This window comes from Tursiops truncatus, chromosome 13 (assembly GCF_011762595.2).
Source record: "Tursiops truncatus isolate mTurTru1 chromosome 13, mTurTru1.mat.Y, whole genome shotgun sequence".
Lineage (NCBI taxonomy): Eukaryota > Metazoa > Chordata > Mammalia > Artiodactyla > Delphinidae > Tursiops > Tursiops truncatus.
This window is the reverse complement of record NC_047046.1, coordinates 65,087,493-65,104,850: the sequence shown is the minus strand read 5'-3', so window position 1 is coordinate 65,104,850 and position 17,358 is coordinate 65,087,493. Positions and strand designations below refer to the sequence as shown.

The following is a 17,358-nucleotide window of genomic DNA, read 5'->3' as shown; positions in this document are numbered from 1 at the left end:
AAAACTAAATAAAGATGTGCTTTTTTTATTCCATTTAAGTTCACGGGTCCCCCTGAATTGTGTTCATGGGCCTGTTGGGAATGTGTGGGCCCCAGGTAAAGAACACCTGAAGCAGGGATAGGGCAGAGCCGTCTCCTTTCCCCAGCTATAGGCATTAGCCAGCAGCAGCACACCCCTTGTAGTGTGCGTGCATCTGCGTGCTTCTAACCAGTCTCCACTATTATTTCAACTCTGTGGGCATCAACAATGTAAATCCAGTTAATGAGGAGACTCTGCTTTGATTTCTAGGTGATTTATCATAAGCCATTAGCTGGAGCGTAGACTTCAATGTAAAGGCTCCTATCGTTTGCAGCCAGGAAAAATGGTTAATAAATTCACACATTAAGGACTGTGTAGCCCCTGAGCCTCTGTGTAGCTGATCGTTGTTTTACGTTCAGTGTTACATGGTATTAGGCTGATATCAACCATGAATAATTCACAAGGTATTTGAATTTCAACAAGTACCTGAACATATTTATATAGTGACCCATTTAATTAAGCTGTTGAGCGGTGGTTCTTAACCCTAGCAGAACTAATGTTGTAGCAGAACATCAGAATCACTTGTGGAATTAAAAAAAAAACAAATATCTGGGCCCCACCTCCAGAGATTGTGATCCAGTTGGTCTGCTGTGGAATCCAGGAGGGGGAGTTCCGTAAGTTCCACAGGTGTTTCTAATGTACAGCCAGGGCTGATGAACAAATGATGGTTCTTTGCAGTCAAATTGTTGCCAGAGGCCGTGACTTGCCTGTTGGGGTCTTAGTGCCCTAAACTTCACCCTCTTCCCTGAGCACTGCTTGTGCTTTCCCACCCTTTGCACAGCCTGACACCTCTGCCTGGAATGGCCTCTTGGAATAGATCACCAAGGGCCTGGAATGCTGAAGACGCTAAAGGCATCCCACAGGCCACAGTGTCTCATGAGAGGGTGCTTAGCGGGACGTACATACAGTCAAATGAGTGTTTTGGAAGTATCTTTCCAATGGCAATGAGGAGAATGGATTGAGTAGGGGCTAAAATAGGCACAGGGGGACCAGCTATGATGCTGTGGAAGAATCCCGGAGAGAAAGGATGAGTATCATTGTCCAGAGGGCAGTTGTGCGGATGTGCTTGGCTCTTGGGAGACAGCTGGGTTGGGGAGATATATCTGAGTGTGGACAGCTTTTGGGTGGCAGCTGTAGTCATGAGGAAAGATGAGATCACGTTAGAGGCAACCTGGAGAAATGAGAGGAGATGCTGAAATTGACTTGCAGGGATGCCCTAATATTTAAAAGATGAATGGATGAGGCAGTATTTATACGAGAAATCGTAAAAGACCTTGTATCTTACTGGTAGCTTGGCAGAGAGAGTGCAGTGTAGAGAAAGAGGATGAGCTTTAGACTGAGGTGCTCAGATGCACCTGGCTTCAGATACTAACTAGCTGGACTACTGACCAACGAGAAGCCTTTTTTACCTGAGTATTGCTTGAATGTGTTCCTTCACTGCAAAATAGTTTCCAGCACCCAATGCAATAGAGCTTGAAAAGCGTTTATTTGGTTCTGTAGGGTACAAATATGTGTATATCATAGTTTACCCCCAGCTAATGATAACATTAAACAAAATAATTCTGTAAAGTTTAAAATCACAGGAAACATTTGCCTCTGTTGCTCACCTTCATCTAAACCCACAGATTTCTGAGTTTCAAGGTATATCTTCAAAATTAGCGGGTAGCTGCAGTTGATGTGGAGTATCGCACAGCTCAGCTATAACCTGGATCTAGAATCAGAGTTCAGGAATAGCAGGAGGTCTTAAGGATCATCTTCCAGCCCTTTCGTTTAAAAGCGGAGAAGTTGGCACATCCCCGTTCACACCCAGGAGCCCCCCACCCAGTTTGTCTCACTCTGCCCTGCGTATCTTCCAGTGAGGGGTGAGCTTGACTGAGTTCCCAGGGGTTCTTTCTGTGGTGCGTTCACATCTGAGAGGAGACAGCCTCTCCTGGGAACAGCGAGTAAGTGGAAGGAGATGGATTCATTTTGCTACTACCTGTATCACACTACACCTAGGAGGTTTATAAACAGAACTTAACACTCGGAAGGCCACTGTGAAATTGATATTGAAGAGGAAAAATGATACTTGGGTATGAAATGCACTAAGTACTTAGCTCCTGCACTGTAAGAAGGTTCAATTTCATCTTAGTAGACACTTAGGACTCTGACTGTTAACTACCCGTTAAGCAGTTTTCCATGAATATTTATGGCCGCCTTCTTGAATGGCTTGAGTTCTGGGCTGTGAGCACACAACGCTCCCTGGGAGGGTGGCAGTGTAGGACATTAGTGCCTGATGGCAGAGGTGCTCAGAGATGCTTGTCTGCCTCCCTCACACCTAGAGCCCAGGGCCTGCTTGGGCCGTGAGCCTGGAGGACCCCTCACATAGGTGCCCTCCCTCTAGCTGGCCAGGACATATGTCCTCCTTCCCACTTTGAGCCAGGCTCTCTTGTTGGCAGGCTTCATAGAATCTCTAGCTTGGAGCTTTCTTGCCCAGCCCCTTCTCACAGCAGGACTGTTCTTTCTAGTGCCCCAACCTGGAGAGGAAATCTTTAACTTTAGACTCACTGTAACTGTATGGCTCTGTTTTGAGCCCACAACTGCCTCACTATAATTTTCTGTATCCTTCTCACCTAACTTTACCTCCATCCTCACCTATCTCTGTCCCCAGATCTTACTTTTCCCTCCCCACAGAACCCAGTTTTATTTCCGCCAGTCTGATTCTGCCTTCTACCTGGCGTTACATGACTTACCCCATTCTGATGGGGTTTTGATATCATTTTGTATTAATATAGTTGTGTTTGTATCCCTAAGCATCCTGTTTCTTTTTTCTTGTTGAGTTTCTAAGAGTGTCATACCGTATATAGTACTGTCATTTTTTTTTAGCTGGCATTGCTTCTAAGGTTCATTTCCATTGTTTTCTTAGTCTGTCTCCCAGTTATTAACTCTGTCCCTGGTACTGACACAAATATCTTTGTTCAACAGAAATTCTTGATTAAAAATTCTTTGTATCCCCATTCTCTGGTGCAGTTCTTTTTCTTTTTTAACCATAGTAGATGGCCTGCATTGTGATGATGGTGTTGAAAATATCATTAGAGACTAGACAGATATAGACAGGCAAGAGACAGTAGATTGATTATCCCATTAGTGAATAGAATATATTCTACTGACGCACCTAAATTTTCAGATGATTTGTTACTGGAGGAAGAAACGATGGAGGGACTTAATGATGTGTTCAGAGACAGGGCATCCTTCCTACTGCGTCTGAGCCAGGCTTTCCCTCCCTCCTGTTTCGCACCTCCACTGTGTGTCCGGGTTTTGTTCCCACCTCTTCACCTCTCTCAGGGAGTGCCCAATCCAGGGAAAGAGAGTCGCACCTGCCTGAGGATTGAGGCCCCTGCTGTCAGCCCCCTTCCCATGAGCGAGCTGGGGAAACTGAACTCAGGGCAGGAACCACCAAGTTTGGTTTGCAGGCGGTAAGTTGCACATCTCTAGGGGGCACCAGACCCTGGCCTCAGCCTGTATAGACCACCATACATGACAGCCCTTACTAGGGCTCTTTTCTTGACACAATCCAGGTGCTGGCCTGCCCATCCAAGCCCTGCATCTGAGATTGGCCATCATGGAACTTACCATCTAGTGGGGAAGGCAACGGTAGAAGGACTACTAAGTAGATCAGTAAAGTATTAGTAAATTGTATGCTGAATGCTATGAAAGTAGGGTGGTCAGGGGAGGGCTTCTGAAGAAGTGATGTTTCAGCTGAGGAGGTGATGCTACGCCAGCCAGCACTGAGGACACAGAACACCTGCTTTATGTCTAATGTCCTAACCGAGGCTAGATTTGTTAGGGGGCTTCACTAATGGATGCTTGATTACACATGAAGGGGCTGTAGTGGTGATACAGAGATGTCACAGCATAACCCAGTGGGAAATTGTACAGGGGTGAGGAAGCCTGTGTTCAAATGTGCACTTGGTGTCTTACTAGCTGAGAACTCTGGGAAGATCACTCGGCCTTTCCAAACTTCAGTTTTATCCTCTTTAAAATGAGAAGTTCTGGCACCAATAGTCTCGTGAGTCCTAAGCGAGAGATAACATGGCCAAGAGTTTTGTACACCATTCAAGCATGATGTGAGTAGGTGGTGGTCATGAATTACCATGAAAAGTAGTAAGGCGTGAGCCGCCATCAGAGTATGATTGAGTACCAGGCATTAAGAGTTGTGAGGTCAAAGAAGGGAAAATAAGTTTGAACTGGAATAGCTTCAGACAGCTGTGAAGTAGGAAGGAATAAAGAAACAAGCCCTGTGTGGCTTGAGCGTCATGAACAAAGAGAAGAGTGGCGCGTGATAAAGCTGGAAAGAGAGGTGCTGCTTCACGGGGGGTATTGAACATGATCCCAGAGCTGGGAGCTTGGAGGCAGAGGGGTGCCATTGGACGGCTTAAAGCAGGGGGAGAGGTTTGATCCAATATTCACGACAAAAGGTCATATGAAAAGGTTGCCTTACGGGGCTTCCCTGGTGGCGCAGTGGTTCAGGGTCCTCCTGCCGATGCAGGGGACACGGGTTCGTGCCCTGGTCCGGGAAGATCCCACATGCCGCGGAGCGGCTGGGCCCGTGAGCCATGGCCGCTGAGCCTGCGCGTCCGGAGCCTGTGCTCTGCAGCAGGAGAGGCCACAACAGTGAGAGGCCCGCGTACCGCAAAAAAAAAAAAAAAAAGGTTGCCTTACAGCAGGATGACAGTGAGGATTAGAAAGCTGCTATTGCAATGCTTGTCAGAGATGATGGCTGGCACAAGGAGGTCCAGAGACGAGAGCGGTCTGTACTGGGAGGTGAATTCAATAGGGCATGCTGTCTGGAGGGAAAGGGAGGAATCCACAGTGACTCCAGGTTTCTGGCTGAAGTGGGTGAGTGGAGGCTGGTGCCACTTACACAGAGAAGGCCTGGATCGGGGCACGGGAAGTGACGGTGAGGCTTCGGCCCCAGGAGCCCTGCAGGTTCAAGGCTGAAGCAAGTGCCCGCCCTCCGGGAGCTCTCAGTTCAGTGACTGATGTGTGGACGCACTGTGGCAGTTAGAACAGGGGGTTCCAGGTGGGAGGATGGTGGTGCCGCACCCGTCCGCAGGTGGAGGGCCTGGCCTCTTTGTCGCAGCCAGGGCTTCTCTCAGTCAGAATCGGCTGAAGCAGTGCTTTCCTGATGGTTCTGTGTGCACATTGCTGATGGGGAGGCCACGGGTGATGCAGGAAACCTGAACAAGGCAACCCTTCAGCGGGGTGTCCCCGCAGTTCCCGCAGTGTCTCCCTGGCTGATCAGTCCTCTGCAGTGTGGACCTCAGGTGCCTGGACAGCCTCCTTTTCCTCTCTCCAAAAATGGGGATGGGGAGAGAGGTTGGCCTTGCTCAGGGAGCTTCAAGTGCTGCAGTGATTTGGTGGGAAACTTTTACCAGAAGAGCAGGTGGCTTAGCAGCGATTAAATCCTGCCTCTCAGATGTCAAAGACAGGGATTCCAGTGTGAACCAGGGAAAGTCTGTGGTGCACGTGTTGGAAGCTGGAGAGTGGCTGGTACCTGACCGGGAATCCTGTGCTCTTGCCTGACGCAGAGGCCTTCAAGGGGCTTTTCCTGCTTAGGGTGGTGCTGCCTTCCTGAAGACAGCCTGGGCCTGAGTAACGGCTGGTATTTCACGGCATGAAATGCCATGGCCATGGGTTAATTTTTCTAAATACAGGCAGACCTTGTTTTATTGCCCTTTGCTGTATTGTGCTTCACAGATAATGCCTTTTTTCTTTTTTTTTACAAACTGAAGGTTCATGGCAACCCTGTGTCAAGCAAGTCTATCGGCACCATTTTTACTCACTTCAAGTCTCTGTGTCACATTTTGGTAATTCTTGAAGTATTTCAAACTTTTCCACAATTATTCTATTTGTTACCGTGATCTGCGATCAATGATCTTTGATGTGACCATTGTAATTATTTTGGGGTGCTACGAACCACACCCACGTAAGAGGGTGAAGTTAATTGATAAATGTTTTGTGTGTTTTGCCTGTTCCTCCAACCGGCCCTTGCCGCATCTCTCCCCCTCTCCTCGGGCCTCCCTATTTCCCGAGACACAATATTGAACTTAGGCCAATTAATAACCCTACAGTGGCTCTAAGTGTTCAAGTGAAAGGAGGAGTCAGTCGCTGCAGCAAACTGCACTGTGGTCTTGTTTTAAGAAACGGTCCCAGCCGTCCCAGGCTTCAGCACCACCACTCTGCTCAGTCAGCAGCAGGACGCCCCCCCCCGAGCAAAAAGATTACAGCTGGCCGAAGGCTCAGATGGTGGTTAGCACTTTTTTTTTTTTTGCAATAAAGTGTTTTTAAATGAAGGTATGTACATTGTTTTTTTATAGACATAGTGCTATTGTGCACTTAATAGACTACAGTATAGTGTGAACATAACTTACATGTACTGGGAAACCAAAAACTTCATGTGATGCTTTATTGGGATATTCTCTTTATTGGGATATTTGCCTTATTGTGGTGGTCTGGAAACGAACCTGCAATATCTCCAAGGAATGCCTGTAAAGGGAACCTCACTGGGCTCAGGAGAAAAGGACTGACTGAAAACTAAGTCATGTCTGTAACTCGGCCGAATGGATGGAGCCATACCTTGGCTGTGTTTCTGAAGGACACTGGGTAGAATTCCACACTCATAAATGTCTCCCCCACGACCAGCCCTAAGTAATGGAAGTTTGAAACGGAGAGCTTTTCCCCACCCACACTTCTGTTACAATTTTGATCACAGAATCATCGAATGTCAGAGACAGATTAAGTCACTGGGGGAGTCCATGTCACAACCTTGTACTTTACAAGATGCAAAGACAGAGGCCCAGAGAAAAGAAGTGACCCAAGGTCACACAGCAAGTAAAGTGACCACACAGGGCCTGACATCAATATGGGATGAGAGGTGACAATGCCTCACAAGTGGCACAAAGCAGATGACGTGAGACTTCAGAAGGCAGAGAAATCATGGCCTGCCGGGCTGCCTGAGACAGGTTGGACTTCAGCAGAAGGGTGTATGTTGAAGGCGATTTCAGGTGGGGGAAAACCATAAATGGCAGCGCCGGGAAAGTGTGCAGTTTCAGAGACTGGCGCGTAGCTCATTTTGTCTGGACTATAATACCCTCATCTTATGCAAAGCGTAGAGATCGTTTCATATAATCTTGCAGCAAATCTGTAAGATGGGGGTATCCTCTGTCATGTGGTTAAGGCTTACAAAGAGCCTGCCGATGGCTGAACCAGGACTCAGACAAGAGCCTCAGACCAAAAGCCTGGTGTTCTGTTCTTAGCACCATAATATGCCGACTCTCGTCAAGGGTTTTAGCGTTGGGATGTGCATTGCGGAGGAGTTCAACTAAGGAGTTTGGACTTGATTCGGTAAGCAATGAGTAGTTAACTTTTTTTGAGCGGGGAGAGCATGATTAGAGCTGTGCTTCAGACATTTAATCTGGCAGGAATGTTAGGATGAATTAGAGACCTAGGACCCTAAGTCAAGGTGACCACCTAGAAGAGCATGAGCATGGTTGGGGATCAAAGTCATAAGAGACTGGACTGAGATAATCTGAGGGTCAGGAAGTCAACTACCTTGCTTGAAGTCAGACAGCTAACCAGTGCACGTGAGGTTCAAAATCAAGTTTGTTTTTACTGCCCGTATTCTGGTCTCGTGTTCTCTAGTTGAGTTGGAAGCGAAGCTAATGTGGGTAGAACAGACTGAGGATGCTGTTGCACCTCATCCCGTTACAAATAGTGTACAGATATGTAATGTGCACCCAGCCACGTAGTAGACTAAGAATGGGAGGAGGCAGGGTGTGCAGAAGTGCAGTAGAACTAAATAAAAATCATCCATTTTTAAAAATATTTTACGTTGGTCTCAGTAAGGGAAGTTGTTGAACGGTCCTTGTTGGTCTAAGAAGAGTTGAATTTCCCTAACTTTAGTCTTACCGGCATCAGTTTGACTATCCACCAAATTAGCTGGGCGTTAGCACTAATGGTCGTTGCCCAGACTCCCTCATGCCCAAGAGCCTCAAGTGTAAAGATTTGAAACACTTGGGGATGTTTATAAGCTCTGATAATAGTTTGGCCACATATATGCGTTTTCATCAAAACACCAAAGTTAGCTTCCATGTCCTGCCAGTTTTTTGTTTCCCTGCCTTTGATTCCCTCTTTTTGTGAGGTCCTGACACTTTGTTGTCACGTGAAGTAGCCCTGCCTTTTCGCCTTTCTGGCCCCTTACACTTGGAATAGCCTGCTTGGCCCTCAAAGTTTTCTGCCTCTTGTGTGGGTCATTCTCTTTCCTGAGCAGTATGTGACTTTTCAGTCATTTCCCAGTGATGCGCAGGGCAATGCCTATCTTGACACAGCAAGTGAAAAGTGACAGGTGTCACTGGTCTGTGCCACCTTTTTTTTTTTTTTTTTTGCGGTACGCGGACCTCTCACTGTTGTGGCCTCTCCCGTTGCGGAGCGCAGCCTCAACGGCCATGGCTCACGGGCCCAGCCGCTCCGCGGCACGTGGGGTCTTCCCGGACCGGGGCACGAACCCACGTCCCCTGCATTGGCAGGCGGACTCTCAACCACTGCGCCACCAGGGAAGCTTGCCACCTTTTTTGTGCCAGATGTAGTATGTTATCTGGGTCTCTGCAGTTCAGTTCCCTCTGTGTGCTGTGTTGCCGCAGGGAGCCTGGCAGCTCTCACGACCCCCAGCCCCCCACCAATCTGATTAATTCTCTCCTGGCATCCACATATTGCTCCCGGGGATCCTTATTAAGTTATTTGGACAGTATATACCTCCCCATTCGATGTGGTTCTCTGTGGAGGACTAAGTCTTAGCCACAACCTGTGCTCATCCTTTTTAGGTTAAACATACAGACTTTGAGCAAAACTCCAAACGTTTGGGTATGGCTCCTGCAATTTAGTTCTCCTTGTTGCAGATTCAGGTAGTTTTAAAGGTGGCATCAAACTTGGTTCTCTTTCATAGGTCTAAAGCCCAGCTTGTTAGACGCCTAGTCCCTTGGGATGGTTGTGCTTCTGAGCAGTTCTCTAAGGAGTTGATTTTGATGGTGTTGAGAAGAGGAGGGGTGACACCTGTCCTGGTCCCCAGGGTCCAGTGGATGTCATATAAAGTTTAAACAACAGATGAGAATGGGAACTGTAAGCACCCACAGGCTTCCTTAGAGGCCCCCTTTCAGTATGAAGTTTTCACAGAACCAAGGAGAGGAAGAGCACTCTCATGACAGTGGTATCCTGGAACTACAAGGGCTCTCCGGAAGCCACTTCTTGTTCCATCCTCCAAATACTAGGTGAGATTCTAGGTAGCTTTTCAGGTAATTTGTTGTATAGCCAGTTTGAAAGATGAGGTTTTTTCAGCTTCATCTTCTCAATAGCATCTACTCGCCATCTGTATTCACTCAAGTCCCTCCCCACTTAGTGATGGTGTGTGAGCGGAGACTGCTCAGCTCTTCGCTGACCTTGAAGAGCAGCTGAAGGTTAAGGTTTCTTCAGCCCGGCTACCACACCTGACTCTCCCCCGGGGCCCCCCTTTCAAGCCGGTTTTTGTCTGTTTTTCTAGTTCACCTCTAGTTAACATCAGTGTCATCACACCACTTTTTCAGCTTCTCAGCTGTTGGCCCAGAAGCAGGGCCAACATTCATTCACCTGTGCTGATCAGGTACAATCTACCTGTGCTGATAATTGCCGAGGTGGGGCAGGCCGTTCTTTCTGTAGCCAGCCCTGCCCAGGAAGCCACAGGAGCTGGTGTTAGGAGTACTGGGCTGGTGCCAGGAGACCTGTGTTCTAAACCTGACTTCACACTCCTCGGTTTCTTCACCTGGAAAGGAAGAGGGCTGGTTGATCCCTAAGTTGGCTTCTCCTCCAACATAATATTTTATCTCGGGTGTATTCTCTATGCCAGGCACTGTTAAAGGTATGCAGTTTGAAAGCAAAGTGCCTTCCCTCCTCCTGGCAGTGGATTTGTGGCTGGAGGTAGATGGCTGAGTATAGCTCTTACAAGCAATTCGTTTCCCAAACTCGTGGCGCAGATGTTTGTTCTTACTCCCTGCTTGAACATCCATGTTCCTTGGAGACCAGATAGGCTACGTTTTCCATTACTTGTCTGTCTCATACCTGTCTCAAAGGGATACATACAGATACATTTTATCTGATGTAGAGTATCTGCTCTCTGCCTCCCATGTAGTCTGATTGAACTCCCTCTTATTGCAATCCGTAGCTGTTTATCTAATTTCTGGGAAGCTTGAGGCAAGATTAGCCTGGTGGCTAGTAGCATGCCCTTTGTGGTAGATCTACATGAACAAAAATGTTCAGAACTGTGTCTGCTGGCATGCTAGGCTCAAATACAAGAGGAGAAGAAAACAACCTTGCTCTTGAAGAAAGTGGCACAAGATGGGCATGTAACAGAAAGGCGAGATTATGTAACTGAAAGTGTATATTTCTGTAAGTTCTCAGGGGATGTCTTTGGAAGGGAGTGGTCTATGGGATACTGCCTCCAGAGAGAACTTGGGAGAGTGACCCGACGGCTACATCCCCATTCCCTCAGGTCATAAAATAGGATTTGTAAGCCCTTCTCAGAGCTTCTTTCTCCCACTTTCAGATCTTGTGCACGCAAGCGTATGAAGGAAGGTGGGCTGTTTTTACGCTGCCCCTCACGTTTACTCCTAAACGAGGGAGGGATGCTTCTGATTGGGTTCGGGCCCTTGTCAACAGTGTCACTGGATGGCGACAGTGTCATTGGAAGGCGACCATGCCCTTCCACGGCCAGCGACTGACCAAGGCTTTTTCCTTTGCAGAGACGAGAAGAACCAGTCCATCATAGTCAGCGGGGAGTCTGGAGCCGGCAAGACCGTGTCGGCCAAGTACGCCATGCGCTATTTCGCCACGGTTAGTGGCTCGGCCAGTGACACCAACATCGAAGAGAAGGTCCTGGCGTCCAGTCCCATCATGGAGGTAAAGCCATCCAAATGTCCTTGGCCTTTTTGTCTGGAGTCCCTTCTGCTGGCACTAAGACTGCTTGAGTGTCCAGCCTCGCGTGGCGGATCACAGAGTTCTTGGAAGCCACTCACACAGTCAGCATTCATGCCTCTCCCCAAGAACCCATAGTCCACTGCTGAGGGAAGAATTTCAAAGGTGCCCCTAAAACCACAGATCTGGGAATATTCTGACCTGGTAGCCCAGGTCCCCAGTATTGGATACAGCGGCCTCTTCATGTTTTCCTTGTTCCTTGGCTCTGCTGAATACTGTTGTGACAGTCCTCCCCCATCTCCCGCCGTCTCTGCTGTGTTCCTCCCCACTGCTGCCATCCTGTGTCAGCACATCAGTGTCCCACCAAAACCATTTGATGCTCTGAAGGTCCGCTGAGTCAGGAGGGCCGTCTTCATGGCGGTGAGGAGGCCTAGATAAAAGATTCCCCTTTTTCCCAAAAGATACTTGGACGTTTTATCTTTTGCGGGGAGATAGAGTCCAAAGCTATGTGACTCTTTTGCGGGGGAATAGAGTCCAAAGCTATGTGACGACACAGAATCTGTTGAGATCCTCAGAAAATGTTACCTTTGTTGGCCTGGACAGGTCTTGCCTGTCTCTTCACCACCCCGACCTCCCGGCTGGGTGGCCTCAGAGCGGCCGATGCAGGTGCAGGGCCAGAGATATTTCCAAAACCTTGGGTCTAGCTATAGTAGACCATGTTAGAGGGTCAGAACTCCATCTCTCTTTTTCTTCTGTTCCTTGTAAACGCTTCATTCTCATGGAGTTGAGCTCAATGGCTGCACAGTCCCTGGGCCAGCTTTGATTTCCTGCTTTTGAAGCTGAGGCTCTTCATTACTGTCTGGGCTGCAGTCTGGTAGGAGTTGGCCCTTCTGCCAGCCCCGAACAGCCCCCTTGTTTTAGGAAGAAGAAATTCAGTTGAGGCCCAAAGCTGCCAGAACAGCATCAGGTTTCTCTGCACAGCCGTGAGCCCCGCCGAGTAAGACACAAAGCACCGGTGTGGTTGGTCCTTCAGATCATTTTGGGGCTGGGGGAACAAGAACCTGCCTGGACCTTCCCAGGTCCCCTCTCTCTCCCTCTTCCTTTACCAAGTGCAGGAGTAAGTTGAGTGTCAGTTCATGGGAGCTCGTTGATTATCCAGGCAAACTCTCCTGCCTACAGAGCTGCATTATCCAGAGAACTTTTACTCTCTGCTGAGTAAACAGACACACTGTGTTCACTAAGAATTAGACAAAAGCAAGTTTTGGTATCTGTTCTTATATGAATTGGGAAGTGGTCAATGCAGTTGAAGGCATTTTTACCAAACAGATAAAAACAAACAAAAAGGCACTTTTATTAGTTTACAGTTGTTCTTAAACTTGACTGTGCATCAGAATCGCCTGGAGGCCTTGTTAAAGCAGATAGCTGGGCACCACCCCCAGAGTTTCTGATTCAGAAGGGCCTGAGAATCTGCATTTCTCACAAGTTCCTAGGTGATCCTGATGCTGCGGATCTGGGTCCCACACCTGTTTGAGAACCATTTGTTGAATAAATATTAAAAAAAATAGGAAGGAGTCACTGGAAAATATGGAAGAAAAGGGAATAATCCCCCATGATCCTACAGCCTGCTAATAATTGTTCCGTATTTTGGTATATTTCCTTCTAGCTTTTTCACTGAATATTATAGTATATGCCTTGTCCCCATATCATTAAGCTTTTTACAAACTTATTGGCTGCAAACATACATTAATAGATGGTTTTACCATAATTTAACTTCCTTTTGTCAGACATTTAGTTGGTAGCCTCTTTGCTCATAGCATTTATTCTAAGCCCCAAGGTGGCGGCCTGGCCATGGCCTGGATTCAGGAGACGATCATGGACTTGCGTCCACACCCGCCTTGGGCCGTCTACTGCACTTAAATGGAGGCAGCTAAGACAGCACTCTGCGATTAGCATCACGTTTCGTCTTAGGTGGGAGTGAGACCAGGATTTCAGCTTTTCCTTTGCCTCTGAGTTTCAAAATTCAGTTCATCTTTTAGGTAGCAAAATTGCAAAGACACAGAGCGCCTCTTCTTTTGGAGGTAAAGTACGTACTTATTCTAGACAAAACAGGGAAGGGAAGAAACCTGTTTGATCTCTGGTGACTGAACACAGTTCTTGTTAGACAAGATGGGAATTTAGTGAAGACAGATCACCACATTAAGCAGGTACAAGACACAGGGGGGAATGATTTTTTTTAATTTTATTGTTTTGTTGTAATAAAACATACGTAATATAAAATTTATCACCTTCACCACTTTAAGTGTGCAGTTGAGTGGTATTAAATACGTTCACAATGTTGTGCAACCATCACCACCATCCATTTCCAGAATTTTTTTTTAATCATCCAAACAGAAACTCTGTACCCATTCAGCAGTAACGTCCTATTCTCCCCTCTACTCAGCCTCTGGTAACCTCTATCCTAATTTCTGTCCCTGTGAATTTGCCTCTTTGGTGTCTCTCATACAAGTGGAATCATACGACATCAGTCCTCTTGTGTCAGGCTGATTTCGCTTAGCATAATGTTTCCAAGGTTCATCCGTGTTGTAGCACGCATCAGTACTTTGTGTGTTTTTTTAATGGCTGCATAACATTTTGTTGCTTGTACGTACCACGTTTTGTTTATCCATTCCTGCGCTGAGAGTTGGGTTGTGTCCACCTTTTGGCCAGTGTGAATAATGCTGCTGTGAATGTTGGCGGGCACCTGTTTGGGTCACTGCTTTGGGAATGTTTTTTAAATGACCGTGATCTGAAATGATCTAATGTTTTCAGTATCTGTTATAGCTTGAGTAGGCTGGTGGACTGCTGGGGAGGCATGGAAGAAATGTGAGAGCAACAGGCACACCCCTAGAGAAGGAGGAGTGTGTACATGAACCAGCCTGTTCTTGCATGATGTCATGTAAACACATGTTGCAGTGGTTTGAGCTTAAAACATTAAATTTCTAAAGTTGTGCAAATTGGTACTTTGGAAATTATGTGGGTAAGTCCAGAGGGCTCATTCTGTCAAATACAGAGTTTTGTTATCATAGAGACTATCCCTTGAGCTGTTACTGAGTGTTACATTTGAGAGAAATGTTGGACGTGAACATGGGAAGGAAGAATTATTGCCAGGAAGAATTCTAGGTGGAATTAGAGTGTTGCCAAGCAGAGAAAGAGCAGCTTCTGCTCTGCCAAAACCCAACTTTTCACAAGTTCAGAGTCTTACTTGGGCCCTTGTGTCAGGAAGCCCAGTCAGCTTTGTGGCTCCTCAGAGGGTTACAACCAGTGCAAGTCATGTTTTAATCAGGGCACAGCTGATTACTGATGACTCCAGTCCTGTCCCGGGGAAGGTTGGCACCTCCCAGCGAAGCAATCAGTTATGGTCACGTCATCACCTCATTATTTCCCCAGGCCAGCAGCTGCAGATGCCTCCTAGGGAGTCGGAGAGTTGAGGGCCGTCTGAGGAGGCGGAATTCCCAGTGGGCTGCGCTAAGTGGCAGTTGTGTGAATTGAAGGTGACTTGAGGGTGGATTGGGGTTGGCTGGGGTGGATTGGGATGATCTATTGTCAGCGCCAGAGCTCTCTGGCCCCATTCTGTTCAAGAGCTTGTCAGCATCCTGGGAGTGATTTGTTCACAAGTCTGCACTGATTAAAAAGGTATTGCTAGTCAAGAGACTGATAGAGCAGGGACAGAACCCAGGCCCAGCCCAGAGGGGTCACATGGCTTCTTGGGCTGACTGGAGTGTGCAGGCATACAACTCTAGGAGCCCCAGAGACTCCCCTCAACCTGGGAGAAAGAAAGGGGGCTAGGGGTACAGTGAGCAAAATTGACAGAAACTAAGACCAGTTACTATGTAATTTTCAGGGTTTGACTTTTTTTTTTTAAGCTGAAGAAGCAAGTAGGCCTACAACTATTAACCTATTCATACAAGAATCTGCCCCCAACATACCTTACCTTCTTCTCTTGTTTTCTCTCATGTTTCAACACACTCTAGCCATTCCTCACTTGTTGGGGCTCTCACATACCCCTGTTCCTTTGCCTACACTATGTTTATAAATAAAATTCCTTTTCCTTCCCCACTGGTAAAATTCTGCTCACCCTTTAAGATCCACTTCATCTTACACTTCTTAAAGCGTTTCCTGTTCCGCCAGCATTGGCGAATTTCTCCCTTCTCTGCTTCCACACTGGTTGATATGCATCTCGGTACTGTATAATCCCAATCATATTGAAATGATTTGTTCTAGTCCATTTTTACTTTACTACATGTTTGTACATGTATAAACCAGAAAAAAGGTAGTTCTTTTATATCACATACAAATGGTATCATATTCTGTTAACCACTTTGCAACTTGCTTTTCACTGATTGTTTTTTTATTTATCCATGCATCATGCTCTAGTTTAGTTTAACAGCTTTTTAGCATCCCATTTATGAATATTCCACATTTTATTTATCTCTTCCTCCTACTAGTAGACATTTAGATTGTATTTTTTATTATTAAATACAGCCTGCATTAAACATTCTTTTGCACACCTACTTGTACACTTGTGTGAGTTTCTCTAGGTAATACCTAGAAGTACAGTTGCTGGATTGTTAGGTCCATATATGTTCAATTTTACTAGATATGCCAAATTCTTCTTAAGGATGGCTGTTGCAGTTTACATTTACATCACAGCAGTGTATGAGAGTTCCTTTTTCCTCACATCCTCATCATTATTTCATAGTATCAAAGTTATTGCCACTCTGGACTGTCATTTTTGTCTACATTTCTCTGATTTCCACTGAGGTTGGGTATCTTATATTTATTGGTCATGTGAGTTTCTTCCATGCATTCCCTGCATACATCATTTGTTCATTTTCCAAATTTTAACTATTTGTATCATAACTGTGTCTTTTGTTGGACTGTGGACTCAGAGTCAAAGCCTTGGTTTTTATCATCTATAACAACTGGATTTGTTTTCCTCATGCGTCAAAATGTTTTCTAAGTCAATAAGCAACAACAACAAAAAACCTAGCAAGGGATTAAAAGATAAAGAACAACGTGCAGGTCCTTCACACATGTGTAGAAGTTGGAAGTTCTTCATGCCCAGAGTGGAGTTTATGGGTTTGGTAGTAATATACAAGCAACCCCTTCCCTTTGTGGGTACCATTATATACTTTCAAAGTACTTGTAGATCTGTTATATCACTTCTTAAAGCAGCCCAGTGAGGTAAAGAGGGTAGACCTTTTGGCAGTGATCTTTAGAATGTTGACAAGCTTCCCCTAAGCTACCACAAGGAGTGATCTCAGATATGGTAACGGTTCTTGTTGCCATTTTAGAAATGACAGAATTTGAACTTTTGGAATCGAGATTTTTTTGTTTGAAACTAGATAATCCTTTAGAATTTTACACAAACTGGCCTTTGCTGGTTGCACCGTCCTGATGTTGTTAACGTGTTCCTTTGGCCTCTGTACATCCTTTGAAAGGGTAGTAAAATTCAGAGGCTTGATTAGATTTAGGTTTGTTTGTTTGCTTGTTTGTTCTTAAAATCCAAGAACCCTTTATTGGTGGTGGTATGTATTCCCGTCAAGACGCACAGAATATTTAGGTGTCTTTTGGTGACGTCAGCAGCCGTTGCTTATGCCTAGATCTATTAATTCATCAGGAGTTACAAAATGGTGACGTTCTCATTCTATTTTTCCTCTTGCATTTTTCAGCTGGAATAAGTTTAGGAAGAGAAACTTCTCCTGGCCAGCTAGTTACGCTGATAGAGTTTACACAGGGAGGTTCGGATGGATGTCTGATTCCTTATCTACTGGTTGTCAGAGTAATGAGTTGGTTCCCTGCCATCCTCTGAAAGGCTTTTCTCCCCTTTCTTATGAAAAGGTAAAAGCGAGGATTCATGTCTTTGTCTTTATCCTTTGATTTGACCTGGCTCTTTGAGATGTAAGAAGTTACCCACATGGGCGGCAGCTCCTGTCTGGTGGTGAGTAGTTTGGAGAGCTGGAAAAGGACTGCGAAACCAAGGGGAATGAACACAGACTCCGGACTCAGTTGTATCTGAATTTATACCTTGGTGTTGGCGCTTCCCAGCCGAGTGACCCTGGGCACACTGCTTACCCTTTCTGAGCCTAAGTTTCCCCGTAGGTATGAGGAAACTTGATAATGCCTCTCCCCTGGGATTCTTGTCTGGATTCGGGGAAACTAACGGGATCCCAGCCCAGGACCTAGCTTGTGATGGAGGCCTGGGAAACCATCATTTTTACCTGCATTTTAGGGAATACAGCACTCCTTGCCACTTTTCAA

General features: G+C 46.3%; 1 protein-coding gene across 4 annotated transcripts in view; it reads left to right on the top strand.

The window, feature by feature from the left end:
• MYO5B (myosin VB) overlaps positions 1-17,358 on the top strand; it is a 382,756-nt gene that overhangs the window by 206,539 nt on the left and 158,859 nt on the right. For all 4 annotated transcript variants that reach the window (XM_033837739.2, XM_033837736.2, XM_033837737.2 and 1 more), the window contains one exon: positions 10,887-11,043. In XM_033837739.2, coding sequence (XP_033693630.1) covers positions 10,887-11,043 — 157 coding nt within the window. The remainder of the gene's footprint in view (positions 1-10,886; positions 11,044-17,358) is intronic.